General features: G+C 48.8%; 1 protein-coding gene across 1 annotated transcript; it reads left to right on the plus strand.

The window, feature by feature from the left end:
- Nucleotides 1-288: 288 nt before the first annotated feature.
- Nucleotides 289-17,327, plus strand: LOC124647454. The gene is made up of 3 exons (XM_047187399.1): nucleotides 289-836; nucleotides 15,929-16,006; nucleotides 17,096-17,327. Exons 1-3 carry the CDS (start codon nucleotides 379-381, stop codon nucleotides 17,325-17,327), a joined length of 768 nt encoding a protein of 255 aa, XP_047043355.1. The 5' UTR covers nucleotides 289-378.
- Nucleotides 17,328-19,179: the final 1,852 nt, after the last annotated feature.

Consider the following 19,179-nt stretch of genomic DNA (forward strand, 5'->3'; position numbering starts at 1 on the left):
TGCGGATCGGAGGGCGGGACGAGAGCAGAGTTGAGAAGACCACAGGCCACCGGAGAGGAGTCTCCATGGGACGGGGGGAAGGGAGCTCACCGTTGACAAGGGGCAGGGCCTAGGCGGCCAGGCCGGCGGCGGCCGCGAGATCACCGATCGCCCTCATGTCCCTGTTGTCCTCTTGTGTTTTACACAAGTGAGCCTTTGAGCACCACGTTTCCGCACAATGGAAGTTGATAGCGTATTTGAGTTGGATGTCAATTAAATTGCCTACAACCTATCCCTGCCTGTTATGAGACTTTTTTCACCACCCTGCCAGATAGTGTGGTTAAGGATGATCTAGCTCCTAATGGGTCCCCGGTTGCTCGTGTGGTGGTTACAGGTGATATGGTCCCCTTCGATGTGATTCAGAAACAGATGGCAAGGAGGTGCCCTGCAAAAGCTAAATGGAAGTGGGAGGCTATCCCCAATGGCGACAATGAGTTTCTTATTAGCTTTCCGTCCTTTCACGACCTCGATGTTGTCGATGGGATTCAAGTGGCTGTTCCGGGGTTTATTTCTCAGATGTCTGTTACAGCTTGGAAGCCTACTATCATTCCACACAAGTTCGAGCTCGAGCAGGTTTGGCTTCATGTTGAAGGGGTGCCGCATAATGTTCACCACTTCTGGGGCTTATGGGCCATTGGGTCTCTGATGGGGAAAACTTTAGATGTTGATCTCATCAGCCTGAGGCGCCGAGGAGTTGTCCGTGTGTTGGTTGGCATGCTTGACACTACCAAGTTTGCTAAAAAGTTGGACAAAGATGGGGCTTGTGTTAAATCTGATGTGGTGTTGAAACTCAAGGGGTATGAATTTCGTTTTCGGCGGGAGCCAACGGACTATATTCCGGAGTCTGACTTTCTGCCTTTTGTTTGGAAGAAGAAGGATGGTGATGGTGATGGTGAGGAGGGGAAAGGAAAGGAGCAGGAAGACCTCATGGACACTTCTGAGTATGGGCAGGGGACGGTGAACGTTCAGACGATGAACCAGACTCAGGGTACTAGTTCTTCGGCTGTAGCTCCTCCTGGTACTTCTCAAGTCACCTCGATTCTTCATGCCTCCATACAACTTCGATCCAAAGACTCTAAGGGGCATTGCTATTGTGGCTGCGCTACGAAAGTCCCACCCCTCTCTTGAGCGTCGGTCACCGTCTTCGACTGTGGGCTCCCCGGAACGCTCGCTCACCCCTCCTACCACTTCGACCGTTGTTGCTTCAAGTAAGGTGGTCGCCCCTGAGGAGCTACGGGTGGCTTTGTCCTCGGCGGCATCATCCATACCGCTCCAACCTGGCCAAGTCACCGCCGAGTCTTCGGACGCACCTGCCGGTGTTCATGGGCCGCCGCAGCCCGCCCCTTCCTCAGCGCGCGGGCGTCGGAACATGATGGGACGCACGCGCCCAGCATCGCCGCGTGCTCCGTCCGCTGAGCCTGGTGTTGGGAAGCACGTGGAGGCTGCTGCTGTTGGGACGGCCACAACTGGTCTGTCGGCGACCAAGGTGTGCTTAGTCCAGTGAGCGGTGCATTCCGAGGAGATGGCTCCCATGGGGTCGGGCGGGGAGGCTATGCCGGGTTCTGGAGCTTCCATCGCCGCGGCTTCCGCCCCGGTCTCATCTCCTGCGCGGGCTTCGTCGCCAAGCTCGCCGGCTGTGACCATTGGGAGGGTGTCTACACCGGCATCACCCTCCCCAGTGGTTACACCTCTTCGTCAGGCTCCTACAACGCCATCACGTTCGCAGCATGCGCCAAGTGACATCTTCAGATGGAGCTGCGCTATCGGACGAGGATTCCCTTTCCAGGGCCATGAGGCGCAAGGCGGCTTCTAACTTGGATACTGCTGGTATGGCTTCATGTTCTAAGTCTTTTTTACCTTTTCCTGTTACTTCTATTTGTTGCTGTCAAAAACCCACCGGCGAGTAGCGATGGGCAACACCGTAGAGCCGGGAGGCTCCCAGGACTGCGGTGGACCCTGGTCCCTCGGGCGACGGCCCGCAATGCCTTCTGGCACACGTCCTAGTGTTTGCGAGGGCGTGCCACCTGACCTATACCTGGTCAGGAAGGTGATGGATTGCTTCGACTAGTTTCCTGCATGGCAAACACGTAAACATTAAATACGAGCCCCGATCGGCTCTTAAGTTGTTATGTGGATCGGCTCAAAGAGCCGATTGCCCCATGGTTCACATTAGATTTATGATAACATGGGCATCATGCTTTATCAATATCAAGCTAAACTAATCTACGATAGTCTAGGGTTTTCACCGTATAATCGGAACATCCTATGCGTAGTTGAGCCTAGCAAATACGTAAGATGATGGAAAACCAGCCCTAAAGAGGCCTAAAAACCAACGTGAAGTTGATCCCCGGAACAATCCCTCTAGAGCTTAATAAACCACGCCTTACGCACTACCGGATCGTTCAACCCGTTTATAAGGCCTAACCATACGGATATCAAACCAATCCTTGAAGAACAAGGAGCAACTATAGCGGATTAGATCTACTAAATAAAGAACAAGCAAGATGCTGCCTTTACACCTAAAATAGGTGTAAGGGCAGCTAGATATCGAGGGGCAGCGTAGCTAAACAAGTACATCGTGAAAGCATCGACGTCAACCCCAAAACACCTAAGATAAGGGTGTTGCTCGCCATCAAAAAGGCTTCAGCACGAGCAACACCAACAACGAATAAACTGATACTGCCTAGATCGCAAGATGCGATCTAGGCAGCATGTTGCTTACCCGGAGAAACCCTCGAAACAAGAGGTGGCGATGCGCCTAGATTGATTTGTTGTGAACGTGATCGTCCTCCTTTCTCAATAACCCTAGATACATATTTATAGTCCGTAGACTTTCTAACTTGGGAATAAACCCAACCGTGTACGAGCTAAACTCTATCTCTTAATTCTAACCGACACGTAACCTACTATAATTTACAGATACACGGGCAGTCGAGCCCAAACTTCTTATACAAGGCCGGTTCAGGAATATTCTCCGTGCATATCCTCTAAGCCCATTTAATCACGGCCCATCTCCAGACTTGGTTAAATTCTGGTGATAACACATGCCCCCCTGGTTTTGGCAATGATAATTTCAAAACGACTCTGCTTTTTCTGCTTCGTAGGGTCACGTCGTGGCAGAGCAGAACCGCCGCAGTATCCTTCATCATGATGCCTTGCCTTCTCAACTTCTCTGCACGATTTGACAGATTCGGCACCATGTCCTCGGAAACCGCCACAGCATTAAATCTCCACTATATCCCCTTTTATTTAACCGCGTCGAGCAACTCGCTTCTTCATCCCCTTGCTCAGTACTAGCCACCGAAAAGCCCTCCTCTACCATGGACTCATCCTCCTCCTCTGCTTCATCGGCTCTCTCCTTCCAATCTTCTTCCTCAAGTGAGCCGATGCCAGAGCACAACCAATGGGATGAGCAGGAATGGGACTTCGACTTCGTGCCAGATGGCCCACCCGAGGCCCTTGTCGGGTCAGATGGTGATTTGCCCCTGACCGATGGGGAGGACGACCTCCGGTTCCTCATCGACGGGGACCTGGAGGCGGAGATTGAGGATGACCTCCTCTCCTGGGGTAACCTCACCCCCTCCGACAAAGAGGAAGAAGAGGAGGACGAGGAGGACGACGCCTCCTCCAACGAAGAGGAGGAAGAGGAGGACAGCACCTCCTCCGACGAGCCGCCGGCGAAGACGACGATGATGAGGAGGAAGAAGCCCCTATTGAGGGCTACATCAGTAGCGATGAGGAGCTCGCCAGCAGCAGCACCGGCGGCGGCTACAACGGCGACGACGAGGACAGCGACGGTCCTTAGAGTAGGGACTACTAGCATAGGACTAGTAGTAGCAATCTGTTCTCATTTTTTTCTTGAGCAATCGGCTCCTCCTTGTAAGAAATCCCCTTTTTAAATCAATGAAGAAGGATTCCATGCTTAATTCTTCCAATTATCAAAATAAATCATTGCTCAAAAGCCGATGACAATACATCGGTCTTTACCCAAAACGCCAACAAGGCCAGTCCCAAAATCGAATGTAAAATTGAATGGTGACCTGATACTTGCTTATGACAGTTGTTGTCAGTGCATCGGCTATGCTTTCGTTTAGATTTTTTTTTACTGGCCGATTCAAAATCAGCCCCCGTATTTCACTTCCCATCATCCCACATAATTGGGAAATACTTCTTGAGATGCTGGCCATTGACGGCCACTGGGAACTTCACACCATCCAACTGCTCGAGCATGTATGCATTGCCCTTTAGGACTTGGTCAACCCTGTACGGCCCGTGCCAATTTGGAGATCATTTACCATACGCCTTGTCCTTAGTCCCCAACGGCAATACAGCTTCCCATACCAGATCACCAACATGGAACTCCTTCGGCTTCACCTTCTTATTATATGCACGAGCCACCTTGGCCTTGTTCTCCTTAATTTTCTCAAGTGACCAAAGTCTAAGTTCCGTCAGATCCTCAACGCTATCACTCATCAAGGCTGCATACTCTTCAGTTGTTAAGTCATTCTGAAACGTGACACGTCTTGACCCAGCCGTGATCTCCCAGGGTAACACGGCTTCTTGTCCATAGACCAGATGGTACGGCGAGGTTTTTACCGCCCCATGACATGACATGCGATAAGCCCATAAAGCCTCCGACAAAACCTCGTGCCAACGCCTAGGGTACTCGTCGATTTTTCTCTTAATCAGCTTGATAAGGCTTTTGTTGGACGCTTCAGCCTGCCCATTTGCCTGAGCATAGTATGGGGATGATCGGATCAACTTAATTCCCATGTCCTCGCAGAAATCTCTGAACTCGCGAGAAACGAAAACCGAACCTCCATCGGTCGTGATGGTCTGGGGAATCCCAAATCTGTGAATGACATGCTCTTTCACGAAACTGATAACATCCTTCGATGCCACAGACTTCATAGGGACGGCCTCCACCCATTTAGTGAAATAATCCGTAATGGCCAAGATCCACTCGTGGCCTTTGCTCGATGCAGGATGGATTTTGCCGATCATGTCCATGCCCCATCCTCGAAATGGCCAAGGCTTGATGATGGGGTTCATTGCCGATGCGGGCACCATCTCGAATGCTCCCAAACCTCCGACATGCCCGACACCCTTTATAGTAATTAAAACAGTCCTCAAGCATGGTGGGCCAATAAAACCCCGATCGCCCGATCAACCACTTCATCTTATGAGCCGATTGATGAGTTCCACGAGCGCCTTCATGTACCTCGTGTAAGAGCCGATTTGCCTCGGCTGTTCCCAAACATTTGAGAAGTAACCCTTCCAAGGTCCTGTAGAACATGTCATCTCCAATAAGGACATACTTCATGGCCTTGTACCTTATCCGTTTGGGTGCCCCCTGAGCCGGATCTTTCAAGTAATTGAAGATATCGGCTCTCCAATCATCCGGCTCTATGAAATGTATCTGGACATCGGCTCCTTCCACTGTATCCTTATAGCCTGACGCCATCTGTGCGAGATCGTTCGCCTCCGTATTCTGCGACCTCGGGACCCAGTTGAAGTTTATGTACCTAAACTGTGTCATCAGCTCGCGGCAATGCGTCCATAACGGGAAGAGCGACTCGCTCTCACACTTGTATTCTTCCGTGAGCCGGGAGATCACCAACTTTGAGTCTCCAAAGAGTTCCACTCGCTTCGCCCCGGCTTCAATAAGCAACTCCATCCCCCTGCGTATTGCTTCATACTCATCAGCATTATTGGTGCAAGGAGTAGATAACCTGATGGAGAAAGAATAGGTTGCCCCCCGAGGCGACACGAGTAAGATGCCGATGCCGCAACCATCATCACAAACTGATCCATCGAAAAACATGGCCCATGCACGTATAAACAGTGCTGCTATATCAGTGTTGATTCGCTCAGCGATCAGATCGGCCAGGGCCTGTCTTTTGACTACTTTCGCAGGTTGATACCGGAGATCTAATTCTGATAATGCAAACATCCATTTACCGAGTCGGCCTTTCAAAACAGGAGCCGACAGCATGTGCTTGATGACGTCTGATTTGCAAATGATGACGATTTCCGCTGTCAGAAAGATGTGACGAAGCTTGGTGCAGGTAAAAAATAGGCAGAGGCACAACTTCTCGATCTCCGGGTACCTCGTCTCTGCATCCAACATCCTTCTGCTGAGGTAGAAAGCGACTCTTTCCATACCATCATAGATTTGCACTACCACTGAGGCGATGGAAGTATCAGCTACTGACAGGTAGATGTAGAATGGCCTATCTTGCTGGGGCGGAACCAATACGGGCGGCTTCGTTAGATATGCCTTGATCTCATCAAAAGCTCGATGTTGCTCTGCCCCCCAGTGAAACTCCTCATCAGTTTGATTTTTACCAATCCCATGAACGGTTCAATTCGTCCTGACAGATTAGAGATGAATCTTCTGACGAAATTGATTTTGCCGATGAGACTTTGGATTTCCTTCTTGGTGGTAGGTGGTTTCATTGTTCGTACTGCCTCTTGACTTTTCAGGCCGATCTCAATTCCACGTTCATGAACTAGGAAGCCCAGGAATTGACCGGCCGTCACACCAAAAGCACACTTCTTTGGATTCATTCTAAGTCCGAACTTTCTAGTTCGGTCCAGGATGCGTCGCAAATCCTCCAGGTGTCCTTCCACTGAGACAGACTTGACCACCACGTCATCAATGTAGATCTCTACCAGCTTGCCGATCAGATCATGAAAGATGTAATTCATGGCTCGTTGGTACGTTGCACCGGCATTCTTCAGCCCAAATGTCATGACCACATACTCGAACAAGCCCACCGAACCAGGTACTCTGAAGGCAGTCTTGTGTATATCTTCTGGAGCCATGAAAATCTGGTTGTAACCGGCATTGCCGTCCATGAAGCTTAAAACCTTATGACCAGCCGATGCATTGATCAACGTCTCGGCTACCGGCATAGGGTACTCATCCTTCGGAGTGGCTCTGTTGACATCGCGAAAATCTATGGCGACGCGCCATCGGCCGTCCTTCTTCTCTACATGTACGATACTAGATATCCACTCAGCATACCTGCATAGCCTGATGAACCCGGCGCTCAACATCTTCTCAATCTCCTTCTTGACTTCTTCTAGAATTTCGGCCTTCATTTGCCGTGCTCGTTGCTGGAACGGCCGAAATCCTTTCTTAAGAGGTAGCCGATGCTCAATGATGCTCCTGTCTAGCCCGGACATCTCTGTATAATCCCAGGCAAAACAATCTGGGTATTCTTTCAAAAAAGCTATCATCAGGCCCCTCAGATGCGGATCTAACTTTTTGCTGATAAATGTTGGTCGTGGCTTATCCCCAGGACCAATGTCGATCTCTTCTAGCTCATCAGCTGACGTAAACCCATATCCTAGCTTCCCGTCGCCTGTTAGATCGACGTTGAACACAAGCAGAACGTATGGCGAGGATAATTTTGGCCGATTGCTGGAATCGGCCTCCATGTTGATTGAATTGCTCAATGAACGTTTACAACTTGTATGTGCTCCCTTACAGGAGGGAGTCTTCCTACCACGACTACGTGACATGTTTGAAGTGAGATCCTTGCTTTTTATTTTTTGGGGCCGATCGCGAGGATCGGCCTTGCCACGTATGTCGATGGATGTTGCTCTTGCTACTCTATCGGGCCGGTGGATAAGACCAGCCTCACCCCGTTTTTTGTCACCTCGATGCGATCACAGCCGTCCAAACTGATTCCAGAGAGCGGCTCTTGGTCTTCCGAGTCCCAAATGTTCATGCCGGCTATTGAGACCTCGATCGAGTCATCTGCATGTACGACTTCCACGTCGTCTCCATCCCATTGTATCGGGCATTGGTGCATTGTAGATGGAATGCAGCAGATTGGCGTGAATCCAATCCCTTCCTAGCAGAACAACGTAGGTGCTCTTGCTGTCGACGATGAAGAATGTTGTTGGGATCGTCTTTCGGCCTACGGTCAGATCCACGTTCAGGACACCTTGCGTCCCTGATGCTTGGCCGTTCAAGTCGTTTAGTGTGACATTGGTCTTGATCAGATCGGCACTGGAGCGTCCCAAACGCCGTAGCATGGAATATGGCATTATATTGACCGCCGCTCCCGTGTCAACCAACATCCTGCCGACGGGCTGCCCATTGATATAACCTTTTAGGTACAGGGCCTTCATGTGTTTGTAGCCCTTCTCCCGTGGTTTTTCAAAGATGACGGGCTGTGGACCGCAGTCAAACCGTGCTATCGACACTTCTTCGGCTCTCGGGGCACGAAACTCGATGGAAGGATGAACACCATGTTTGTGCCAGCCGATGTAATCACATCGGCTTTTTCTTGCTTGGGACGCCAAACTTTCTTTGGTGGACGACTCTCTTCGTCCAAAGTCTGCTGAATTTTCACGGCCAGATCGGGCCGCGCTTTCCTCAACGTGTGCAAGTATCGCGCTTCGGCTTGCTCCAAGCTACGTAGCCGCTGAACCCTACGCTTTTGGGAGTGGCTGAGTCCATCGTGGCACCATCTTGGCCGGTGGTACCTATCTTCTTCTTCATCTTCGACTCCTCAAAGTCTTCATCCCGAGATGACTCAACTCGTTTGTTCCGTGGCGGGAGAGGCCCTAGACGCTTGAAAACGAAAACTTCCCTGCACCCTTCTTCCGGCGTCTACACTCCGGGCAGTTGTCGATTGTAGGCAATCGGCTCATCCCTGAATCCCAGCAGTGTTTAAAGAAGGGACAGTCCCAGTGTCTATCCATGTCTTCCTGCTCCCTTGACCTCTCCTTAGCGCGGTGCTCACGTCCTTCGTCGTCTCTGTCATGCCGACGGTACCTTCTATTGTCTACATCAGACCGATGATCTCTTTCGTCATCTCCGTCGTACCGCCGACGTCGGTCATACCGATACTCATATTTGTTAAGGAGATGCGTGGAGAGTGGTTTTTTATATCGCACGCTTCTCACTTGTTCCTCGGTGAGGTACCGTCTGTCATCACGTCGGGGCCAGTCGCGTGGATCGGCCTCCTCCTTTTCCTTGCCGCGGGAGTGACTGCTTTCTTCTTTATCGTTGCCATGGTGGCGTACAGGCCCTGCCATGTTAACCTCGAATGAGAAATCTAGTCGACGCCTCGCGGACTGATCGGGTTCCACCATGTTGACGCAAGGAAACGGATGTGTGTCCACTTTCATGGCAAACTGGCTAAAGATCAGTCGGCCTTGTTCTATCGCCGTTTGGATCTGCTGGCGAAACCCCTTGCAGTCATTGGTGGTATGGGTGAACGAGTGATGCCATTTGCAGTATGGCCTCCCGTTCATTTCTTGTGCTGTAGGGATTTTATGGCCTTCGGGTAACTTCAGCTGTTTTTCCTTAAGCAAAAGATCGAAAATCTTCTCAGCTTTGCTCAAATCGAAGTCAAACCCTCTTGCAGGCCCTTGTGGTTTTACCCATTTGCAGGACACGGGATTTGCCCCCCGAGCCCATTCAGCTACAGCCACCTCCAGGTCTGGCGCATGATCTTCAGCTTCTTCCATCTCGACCAAGCCCACCGGACGCTTGAACTTGTCTTGGTACAATTCAGGGTGCCGCTGCTCATACGATGTGAGTTTCTGCACCATGTGCGACAATGAACTGTACTCTGCTTGGGAAGCCAGATCCTTGATCGGCGTTGCGAGGCCCAATGCTGCCAGCTCGATTGCTTCTTTCTCAGATAAACGAACCGAATAACATCGGTTCCTGACAGTCCTGAAACGTTGGATGTATTCAGACACTGTTTCTCCCCGCTTCTGCCGCACCTGTGTTAGATCGGCAATGCCGGCCTCGGTAGCTTCTGAGTGATATTGCACGTGAAACTGCTCCTCCATTTGCTTCCACGTCCGGACTGAGTTTGGTGGCAACGACGTGTACCATCCAAAGGCTGATCCCGTAAGAGATTGTGCGAAAAACCTCACACGTAACGGGTCTGACGCTGAAATCATGCCCAGCTGTGCCAAATATCGGCTTACGTGCTCTATTGAGCTAGACCCTTCTGCTCCATTGAATTTTGAGAATTCAGGGAGCCGATATTTGGGTGGCAGCGGGATCATATCGTACTCGTCGGGGTACGGCTTGGAATACCCGACTGTTTTCCTCTTCGGCAAGATGCCAAACTGGTCTCTCAAGATGGTGCTGATCTGTTCCATGGTATTAGCTGTAGGGACCGAGCCCTCATGACTCGTTCCAGTAGCATATTTAGCTAGCCATGCTTGTTTATCAGCGTCTGTCCCAGAAATCCCTGCTGGTGCAATCTGGTTCGTGCGTGCCAAGGCATTGCAGTCCGACACGTATGTGCACACGTATCCATGTGGGATCTCCTTAGGCGGCTCATATAGGAATTGGCAATCGCTAGGATCGCCTCCAACCTTGTAGAAGACGTACGCCGGCGAACCCGGCGGCTCTGGCGCCGCAAGAGCGAATGGTAGCGGCGGTCTAATCTGGAGCGGTATCTCTCCCTGGTGAGTCCCCAGGGTAGGTCCTGACGGAGAGTAATGATGCTTCATGATCTCCTGCACCACTCGGACCGCAACGCGCTCAAAAGCGTTCACCAAGCTCTCAGAATGGCGGTGCAGAGAATGAGCCACCATGTAATTAATCTCCTGGCGTAGAGCTCTGGTGCGCTCCTCTGAAGATGTAGAGAGGTCTACTTCATTGAGAGCACCTTCAAGGGAGAACCCTTTCCATCTGATGCCATGTGAACGGGTCTTCATGAAAGAGCCGATGAGATCGGCTTCCAAGATGGCTTTCATCTCATCGTACTTTTTCTTGTGTTCCTCCGGCAGATCTGCGTACGTGACCGGTTCGCCCACCACCTCATCCGCAGCTTTTGACATGGTTGCTGCAGATGTTGACGTAGTGGCTGTAGAAGGTCCCACCGGGCGTGCCAGAATGTGTTGCTGTCAAAAACCCACCGGCGAGTAGCGACGGGCAACACCGTAGAGCCGGGAGGCTCCCAGGACTGCGGTGGACCCTGGTCCCTCGGGCGACGGCCCGCAATGCCTTCTGGCACACGTCCTGGTGTTTGCGAGGGCGTGCCACCTGACCTATACCTGGTCAGGAAGGTGATGGATTGCTTCGACTAGTTTCCTGCATGGCAAACACGTAAACATTAAATACGAGCCCCGATCGGCTCTTAAGTTGTTCTGTGGATCGGCTCAAAGAGCCGATAGCCCCATGGTTCACATTAGATTTATAATTTATCAATATCAAGCTAAACTAATCTATGATAGTCTAGGGTTTTCACCGTATAATCGGAACATCCTATGCGTAGTTGAGCCTAGCAAATACGTAAGATGATGGAAAACCAGCCCTAAAGAAGCCTAAAAACCAACGTGAAGTTGATCCCCGGAACAATCCCTCTAGAGCTTAATAAACCACGCCTTACGCACTACCGGATCGTTCAACCCGTTTATAAGGCCTAACCATACGGATATTAAACCAATCCTTGAAGAACAAGGAGCAACTATAACGGATTATATCTACTAAATAAAGAACAAGCAAGATGCTAGGTGTAAGGGCAGCTAGATATCGAGGGGCAGCGTAGCTAAACAAGTACATCGTGAAAGCATCGACGTCAACCCCAAAACACCTAAGATAAGGGTGTGTTGCTCGCCATCAAAAAGGCTTCAGCACGAGCAACACCAACAACGAATAAACTGATACTGCCTAGATCGCAAGATGCGATCTAGGCAGCATGTTGCTTACCCGGGAGAAACCCTCGAAAGAAGGGGTGGCGATGCGCCTAGATTGATTTGTTGTGAACGTGATCGTCCTCCTTTCTCAATAACCCTAGATACATATTTATAGTCCGTAGACTTTCTAACTTGGGAATAAACCCAACCGTGTACGAGCTAAACTCTATCTCTTAATTCTAACCGACACGTAACCTACTATAATTTACAGATACACGGGCAGTCGAGCCCAAACTTCTTATACAAGGCCGGTTCAGGAATATTCTCCGTGCATATCCTCTAAGCCCATTTAATCACGGCCCATCTCCAGACTTGGTTAAATTCTGGTGATAACACTATTTCGGCAAAGTTGAGTAGTGTAGGTGTTTCTTTGGGTTCTTCTTGTAGTGCGGTCATTGTGTCAGCTAACGCTCTGAAACGTATGGAGTTTGATAGACTAAAGGTCACTCCTAAGGTTTCGAGTAAGCTGGACACCTCACTTATAGAGGAGGAAGAGCAGTATACTGATACAGATGATATACTCCTTTCTCATCTTGCTGGTGAGGTGTCTGAGGTGGGGTTGGATGAGGTGGCGCTTAGTTCAGTCTATGATCTAAAAGCGTCCAGCCGAAAATCTAAATCCTCCTCCACAAAAAAGACTGCTCGGCCTTCTAAGAAATCTAAGGTTTCAAAATCTACAGATGTTTCCTCATGAATGGCATGTTTGAGAATAGCAGAGGTCTTCGAGACTTGGCTAAACACTTACACATTGCTGAATGCATTAGGGATCATGGTTTGGATTTTGTAGCTATTTCTGAGACCGGTAGAAGGGATTACTCAAGGAGTTTGCTCCACCGCCTTTCTGGCGGGATAGACTTCACTTGGGTTTCCCGTCCACCGCGGGGACATTCAGGGGGCATGTTAATTGGTGTCCGAGATTCTTCCATGGAAGTGTTGCATATTGCGGGAGGATACTACCACATAAAACTCCATATTCGCAATAGAGTCGACAACTTTACGTGGAGTTTGGTAACTGTTTATGGTGCCGCCCAAGCTGAATTTAAGCCCGCTTTTCTTCGTGAATTAGTTAATCTTGCAAAGGATAATCTGCATCCAATCATAATTGGAGGCGATTTCAATTTGCTTCGATTTCCTCACGAGAAAAATAGAGGCCGGTTTGACCATCATTGGCCTTTCATGTTCAATGTTGTCATTGATAGTTTGGACTTGAGCGAGGTGGCAATGGTGGGCAGACAATTCACTTGGGCCAACTCCCTAACACCTCCTACTTATGAGAAGTTATATAGAGTTCTTATGGACTCATATTGGGAATTCAAATACCCGATGGTTTCCATACGCGCTCTACCTCATATTGAATCTTTGTCGGATCATGCCCCCATACTCATTACCACTGGCTCACCGAGACCTCCTGGCAAACGTCCATTCAAATTTGAACTTGGATGGTTGCATAGGGAGGGTTTTACAGATCTGGTAAGAACAGTATGGGAGAGACCCGTCGCGGGCCGAGACCCCATCCAAAGGTGGAATAATAAACTACGCGCTACGCGTAGATACCTTGGTGGATGGGCGAGGCATACGTCTGGGTAGCTTAAAAAGGAGAAACTCCAATTGTCCTCAACTATCGATGATATTGAGGCGATTGCGGAGGAGAGACCACTAACTACACAAGAAATTGAACTTAAGAGTCAATTGAATGCGAAGTTAGCTGGAATACTCCGCGAGGAGGAACTCAAGTGGTACCAAAGATCAAAAGCTCAATTCCTGTTGGAGGGAGATTCGAATACAAGATACTTCCATAGTGTAGCCAATGGAAGACACAGGAAGAAACTTATTCACTCCCTAGTTCAAGAAGAGGGTACGATTGAAGGGCATGAGCAGCTCAAATCGTATATCACAAATTATTACAAAGGTTTGTTTGGCGAACCTGAGGAATGTGATTTATCGATGGATGAGAATCGGATAGATGACATTCCTCAAGTTTCCGCCGAGGAGAGCGCCTTACTCACTTCTCCTTATTCCGAGGAGGAAGTGAAAAAGGCGATTTTCCAGATGGAGCACAATAAAGCGCCAGGTCCGGATGGTTTTCCAGCAGAGTTTTATCAAAAATTCTGGGATATAATCAAGACGCATTTAATGGAGCTCTTTGGAGAGCTACATTCTGGACAGCTTGAGCTCTTTCGCATTAACTTTGGGGAAATTATTGTGTTGCCAAAGGTTAATGAGGCTGAACGGATTCAGAAATTTAGACCAATCTGCCTTCTTAACGTTTGTTTTAAAAAATTACAAAGACAACAATTATTAGGCTTAATTCTATAGCCGATCATGTGGTTCGCCCAACTCAGACAACTTTCATGCAAGGAAGACATATCCTAGATGGGGTTGTTACATTGCATGAAACAATTCATGAGTTACATCGCAAAAAGATGAGTGGCGTTATTCTTAAGATCAAGTTTGAAAAAGCCTATGATAGAGTTAAGTGGTCTTTCCTTCAGCAGACTCTCAGAATGAAAGGATTTTCTGATGAGTGGCGAGCTCTAATCCATAACTTTATTTTTGGAGGAAGTGTCGCCATCAAAGTCAATGATGACGTTGGTAGATACTTTCAGACAAAAAAAGGTTTACGGCAAGGTGATCCGCTATCTCCCATACTATTCAATACAGTGGCAGATATGCTTGCGATCATTATTGAGCGTGCTAAAGCTGATGGGCAAATTGAAGGGGTGGTTCATCATCTAGTGGATGGTGGGTTATCTATCCTTCAATACGCCGATGATACTATCCTTTTTATGGAACACGACCTTGATAAAGCACGAAATATGAAACTGATCTTATCAGCTTTTGAGCAACTATCAGGTCTGGAGATCAACTTCCATAAAAGCGAATTGTTCTGTTTCGGTGAGGCCCAAGACGAAGCCAACCTGTATGCCGAACTTTTTGGCTGCAGGTTGGGCCAGTTTCCAATCTCCTACTTAGGTATCCCGATTCATTTCCGGAGACTAACGTTGGCAGAATGGAAACATGTCGAGGAAAGGTTGCAAAAATGGTTGACTAGCTGGATGGGTAAATTGCTATCCCTTGGTGGAAGATTGGTACTCATTAATTCAGTACTTACCAATATGGTACTGTATATGATATCATTTTTCCAGATTCCTAAAGGAGTTTTGCATCGTTTGAATTATCTACGATCAAGATTCTTTTGGCAAGGGGATAGCGAGAAAAAGAAATACCGGCTAACTAAGTGGGAAGTTGTGTGCCGACCAAAGGACCAAGGAGGGCTAGGGGTTCATGACCTACAGGTTAAGAACACAGCCTTACTTAGTAAATGGTTGGCTAAATTGCTCACTAAGGATGGGGTCTGGCAAACCATTCTGAAGAGAAAGTATGTTGGCTTAAAAGCAATATCCAAGGTATCATGGAAACTAGGGGATTCTCACTTTTGGGCTGGCCTAATGGCGACGAAGAGACACTTCTTCCCATTTGTTTCTTTCTCCATCAAGGATGGAACACATATTAGATTCTGGGAGGATAAGTGGCTCGGAAATACATCTCTTCGAGAACAATATCCGGCCTTATATAATATTGTGCGTCATAAAGGAGACACCTTAGCTAAGGTCATGGAGTCTTATCCACCGAATATGACGTTCAGAAGGAATCTTATTGGAACAAGGCAATCATCTTGGGATGCCCTGGTGTTGCGGTTGGCATCTATCCACCTAACACAAGGGCCGGATGAACTTCATTGGAGTCTTAATGTGAATGGCAAATTCTCAGTTGATTCCATGTATAAAGCTTTGATCCAACCTATCGGGCCGGTTTCTAGTAATAAATTAATTTGGAAGATGAAGATACCTTTAAAGACTAAGGTCTTTGCTTGGTATCTTCGTCGAGGGGTCATCCTCACCAAAGACAACCTTGCTAAACGCAACTGGCAAGGAAGCAAAACGTGTCTATTTTGTCATCATGATGAGACAATTAAACACTTATTCTTCCAATGTCGGTTTGCCAAATCTATATGGTCAATCATCCAAATGGTTCTACCTTGTATCCGCCAGGTAGCGTTGCCAATATTTTTGGCAACTGGCTAAATGGGATAGATCATAGGTACAAAACTTTTATTAGGGTAGGAGGGATTGCAGTAATTTGGTCGCTTTGGCTATGTAGAAATGACAAGGTTTTTAATAACAAAAATGTTACTCTATTGCAGGTTATCTACCGGTGCACCAGTTTGCTCCGTTCGTGGTCGTCACTTCAGTGTATGGAGGATCGCGGCCTCTTTACGGAGGTGTGTACACGGTTGGAGGATACGGCGAAGGACTTTGTTACCCTACATGGGTGGCAGCATAATCGCAGAATTGGTCCTCCTGATTCTTAGTTTTCCGGGCTGCGTCCTGAGTATTTCTCCTGTGTTGTTGACTTTGTCGCTTCTCTATAACTTGATACCTTTGGTTTGCGGCTGTGTGCATCTCAGTTATGCAGAGGCCGGGTGTAATAAACCTTTTAAGTAATGAAATCGCCCTTTATCGAAGAAAAAAAACTAAGATTTCGGTATTTCTTTTTAAGACCTAGATATCCCTGATCTGTAGATCATTCAATCGGGCTGGCACATCTTCCTTTTGATCCTGGTTTAGCTTTAACGATTCATCTAGCTTTAACACATGCTAGTGTTCTTCCGTTTTTTACCCTTTTCTTTCTGAAGTTTATCGGACGTAGAAAGTTGTTAACTATCCGCCGGCCGATGTCGCCGGTGATCATGAGTAGCTACTTGATAAGTTGATATGCACGTGCTATGGTCTGTTCTCACCTTCCGATTAACGGTCTTAAGATTTCTTAAGCACCTCTAAAGCTTCAAAATTCTTCGTATGCAGATCTGTGACTATCCATATGACTGTATCGCGGCGTGTTAGCGCTGTCAAATTGCTCTTTATCGATGGATAAGAGCATGCTTTAACTTGCCAATCGCTTTGTGTCATCCAAACCTGATTGGATATTTATGTAGGACGTGTGTGTAAAGCGTCTCATGTGCTTGTCTTTCAACTCACTCACACGGGCTATCACGTTCCTTCCTTTGCGCCGACTTCCTTTGTCCCCCATCCGCACATGCCAGGATGGTTTTACTACGGCCATTCTAAATTTCTGATAATGCGTGGTTGATGCCCTCGTTAGCTCGAGAGTGCGCGAGTGGTGCCAGCCTCGCTGGCGACAGCGACGCGTATCCAACCCGCAAGGTTATAAGCAGCTGCCGGGAGCGCTCGTTTAGACAATACACGGTGTGAGCTCATCAGATTAGAAGGAAGCTAAGTAAGAACACTTGCAAGCTAGTCTAGCAGTACAGGCAGAGCAGCAGAGCATATACGATTGATAAATCAATCAGTTACGAGCTGAGTGACCTGTGGAGAGTGGTGAACACCGATCAACTGAAGATGGCGTCTCTTGGAGCTGCCGGCAGCACGACGTGGCGGGCACCGGCGCCGGTGAGGCAGTTGTTCTGGAGGGTGAGGTCCAGCTGGAAGAACACCGTGATGCGGCGGCCGAGGTGCAGTGCCCCGATGTTCAGCTACGACCTGCAGAGCTACGACCTGAACTTCGATGATGACCTGAGCTAGTGACTATCCATCGCTTCTAGCTAGTCCTGTGTAAATCTATATACCTAATCTCTACTAATAAGTTACGGATAGGTGGTGTTGGTAGGTCAAAAAAAACCGGACTAAATTTTCGTCCGTCAAAAAAACCGCACGCAAGCAAATAAAACAGGCACAAACTAACCCACGCCACGATCTCGCACCGAGAGCCCCATGTATAACCGCTGATAAAAACCGGTTCCGACTTGTGCCACCGTGACACTAAATTTTCGTCCGTCAAAAAAACCGCACGCAAGCAAATAAAACAGGCACAAACTAACCCACGCCACGATCTCGCACCGAGAGCCCCATGTATAACCGCTGATAAAAACCGGTTCCGACTTGTGCCACCGTGACACAATTGATGTGGACTATAACCGAGTACAACTCAACCAGGTTAGAGTGTCCAACCGGAACTGCCTCACGTATGGCATATCACGAACGATCTCTGTACTACTGCTAAATCGGTGGTCACTTGCAAATCATGGAGTACATTGAGTCATCGAGAAAAGGATTCCACGCCGTGCACGTTCCCTATCGTTTACCACTTGATTTCCTACGTATACACATGAGATTGAGCAGACGGATCCCCTCCACCTCCTGCTGCGCCGATTTTACTGCCAGGATTGGGAAGGTCTAACGAGGAACATCATAGCCGCGAGACCGTCGAGCTGCTTTCTCCGGTCGTGCCGCGTGCATCGCCGCCGGCCCCAATTGCCACGCGTGCATCTTACTGCGCCGGCAAAAGGAAGCCAGGGAGGACGTTCTCCATGGACAACAAGTTCCAGTGCACGACTAGCCCATATCATCACACGGCCGTTTTACATCTCCGTGCCTTCCCAATCATGGCAGGAAAATTTTCGGCACAGACCCCACCTGATCCGATTTCCTCGAAGGCGAGCGGCTAGGGTTTCGCTGCACCACTGCGTTCTGTCGGCGACTCGACCAACTGCACCCCGCGGTCGCTAGCTAGATCGCCGCCGAGCACGATGCTCATGAACTGCACCTTCACTAGGCACGATGTCCTTCGGTGCCTATCTGCGTACAATCACCAAGGAAGAAGAGATGGAAGGGGCCGAGCCGCCGAGGTCACTCCTGCATGCGTGCACGGCCATGCTGGCGAGCCAATCGACGAGGCGGGTAGTTCCTACGGCATGCACGGACCTCCTCAACACCCACGATTCCTGCACTAGATCGCGACGTAATCGTGGTGAGTGGATCGCCGCCAAATGAGCGGACAGCCTCCAGCGATAATGCTGGGCTTACGGGCAAATTTGTTACGGAGTCCAGCGCTGCATTCTACCGACGGCCACTTGGAGCGGCGCTCCACCAGGTTTTCCAACCCGCAGATGAGGAGTTTGTTTTCTCTGTAGATACAACGTTATCTTTTTTTCTTTGAGAGCAGAACATCTGTTTGATGATTTCTCTAGAAAGGAAAACCAAGCGTGCTACGTACTATGTTCTTTCAGTTTCACATGTAGCATTTACATGGGTCAGAAGAGGAGTACAGCGATTCTCTGATCTTGTTTCTCCACATCTGTGACAGAATTGATTTGATGAGCATTAAGATCAGTTTGATCCGGACGGGCTGACCAAATAAGTACATATACTATACAACAGGCATCTGATTCCTAGCAATGACTTAGCATGCAAACATTTTGAGAGACGTTCCCAAGCACTGAACTTTGGCAGATCGATCTGGTGACGTTCGATCTGGCACGTATCCCGCCTCCAAGAAAATTACACATAACTCATTCAGCCTGATATGGATATGACACTTATTTACACACACTTAAGATTCGAGAGAACATTTGTTGTGGCATCGTATTATTATCAG

Source organism: Lolium rigidum, chromosome 4 (assembly GCF_022539505.1).
Source record: "Lolium rigidum isolate FL_2022 chromosome 4, APGP_CSIRO_Lrig_0.1, whole genome shotgun sequence".
Classification (NCBI taxonomy): Eukaryota; Viridiplantae; Streptophyta; class Magnoliopsida; order Poales; family Poaceae; genus Lolium; species Lolium rigidum.

Coding starts and splice junctions, on each gene's coding strand:
- LOC124647454 (XM_047187399.1), top strand. CDS start 379: ATGGTCCCCTTCGATGTGATTCAGAAACAGATGGCAAGGAGGTGCCCT. Junction 837..15,928: donor GTGGTGTTGAAACTCAAGGG/GTATGAATTTCG, acceptor ACTCTATTGCAG/GTTATCTACCGGTGCACCAG. Junction 16,007..17,095: donor ATCGCGGCCTCTTTACGGAG/GTGTGTACACGG, acceptor TAAATCAATCAG/TTACGAGCTGAGTGACCTGT.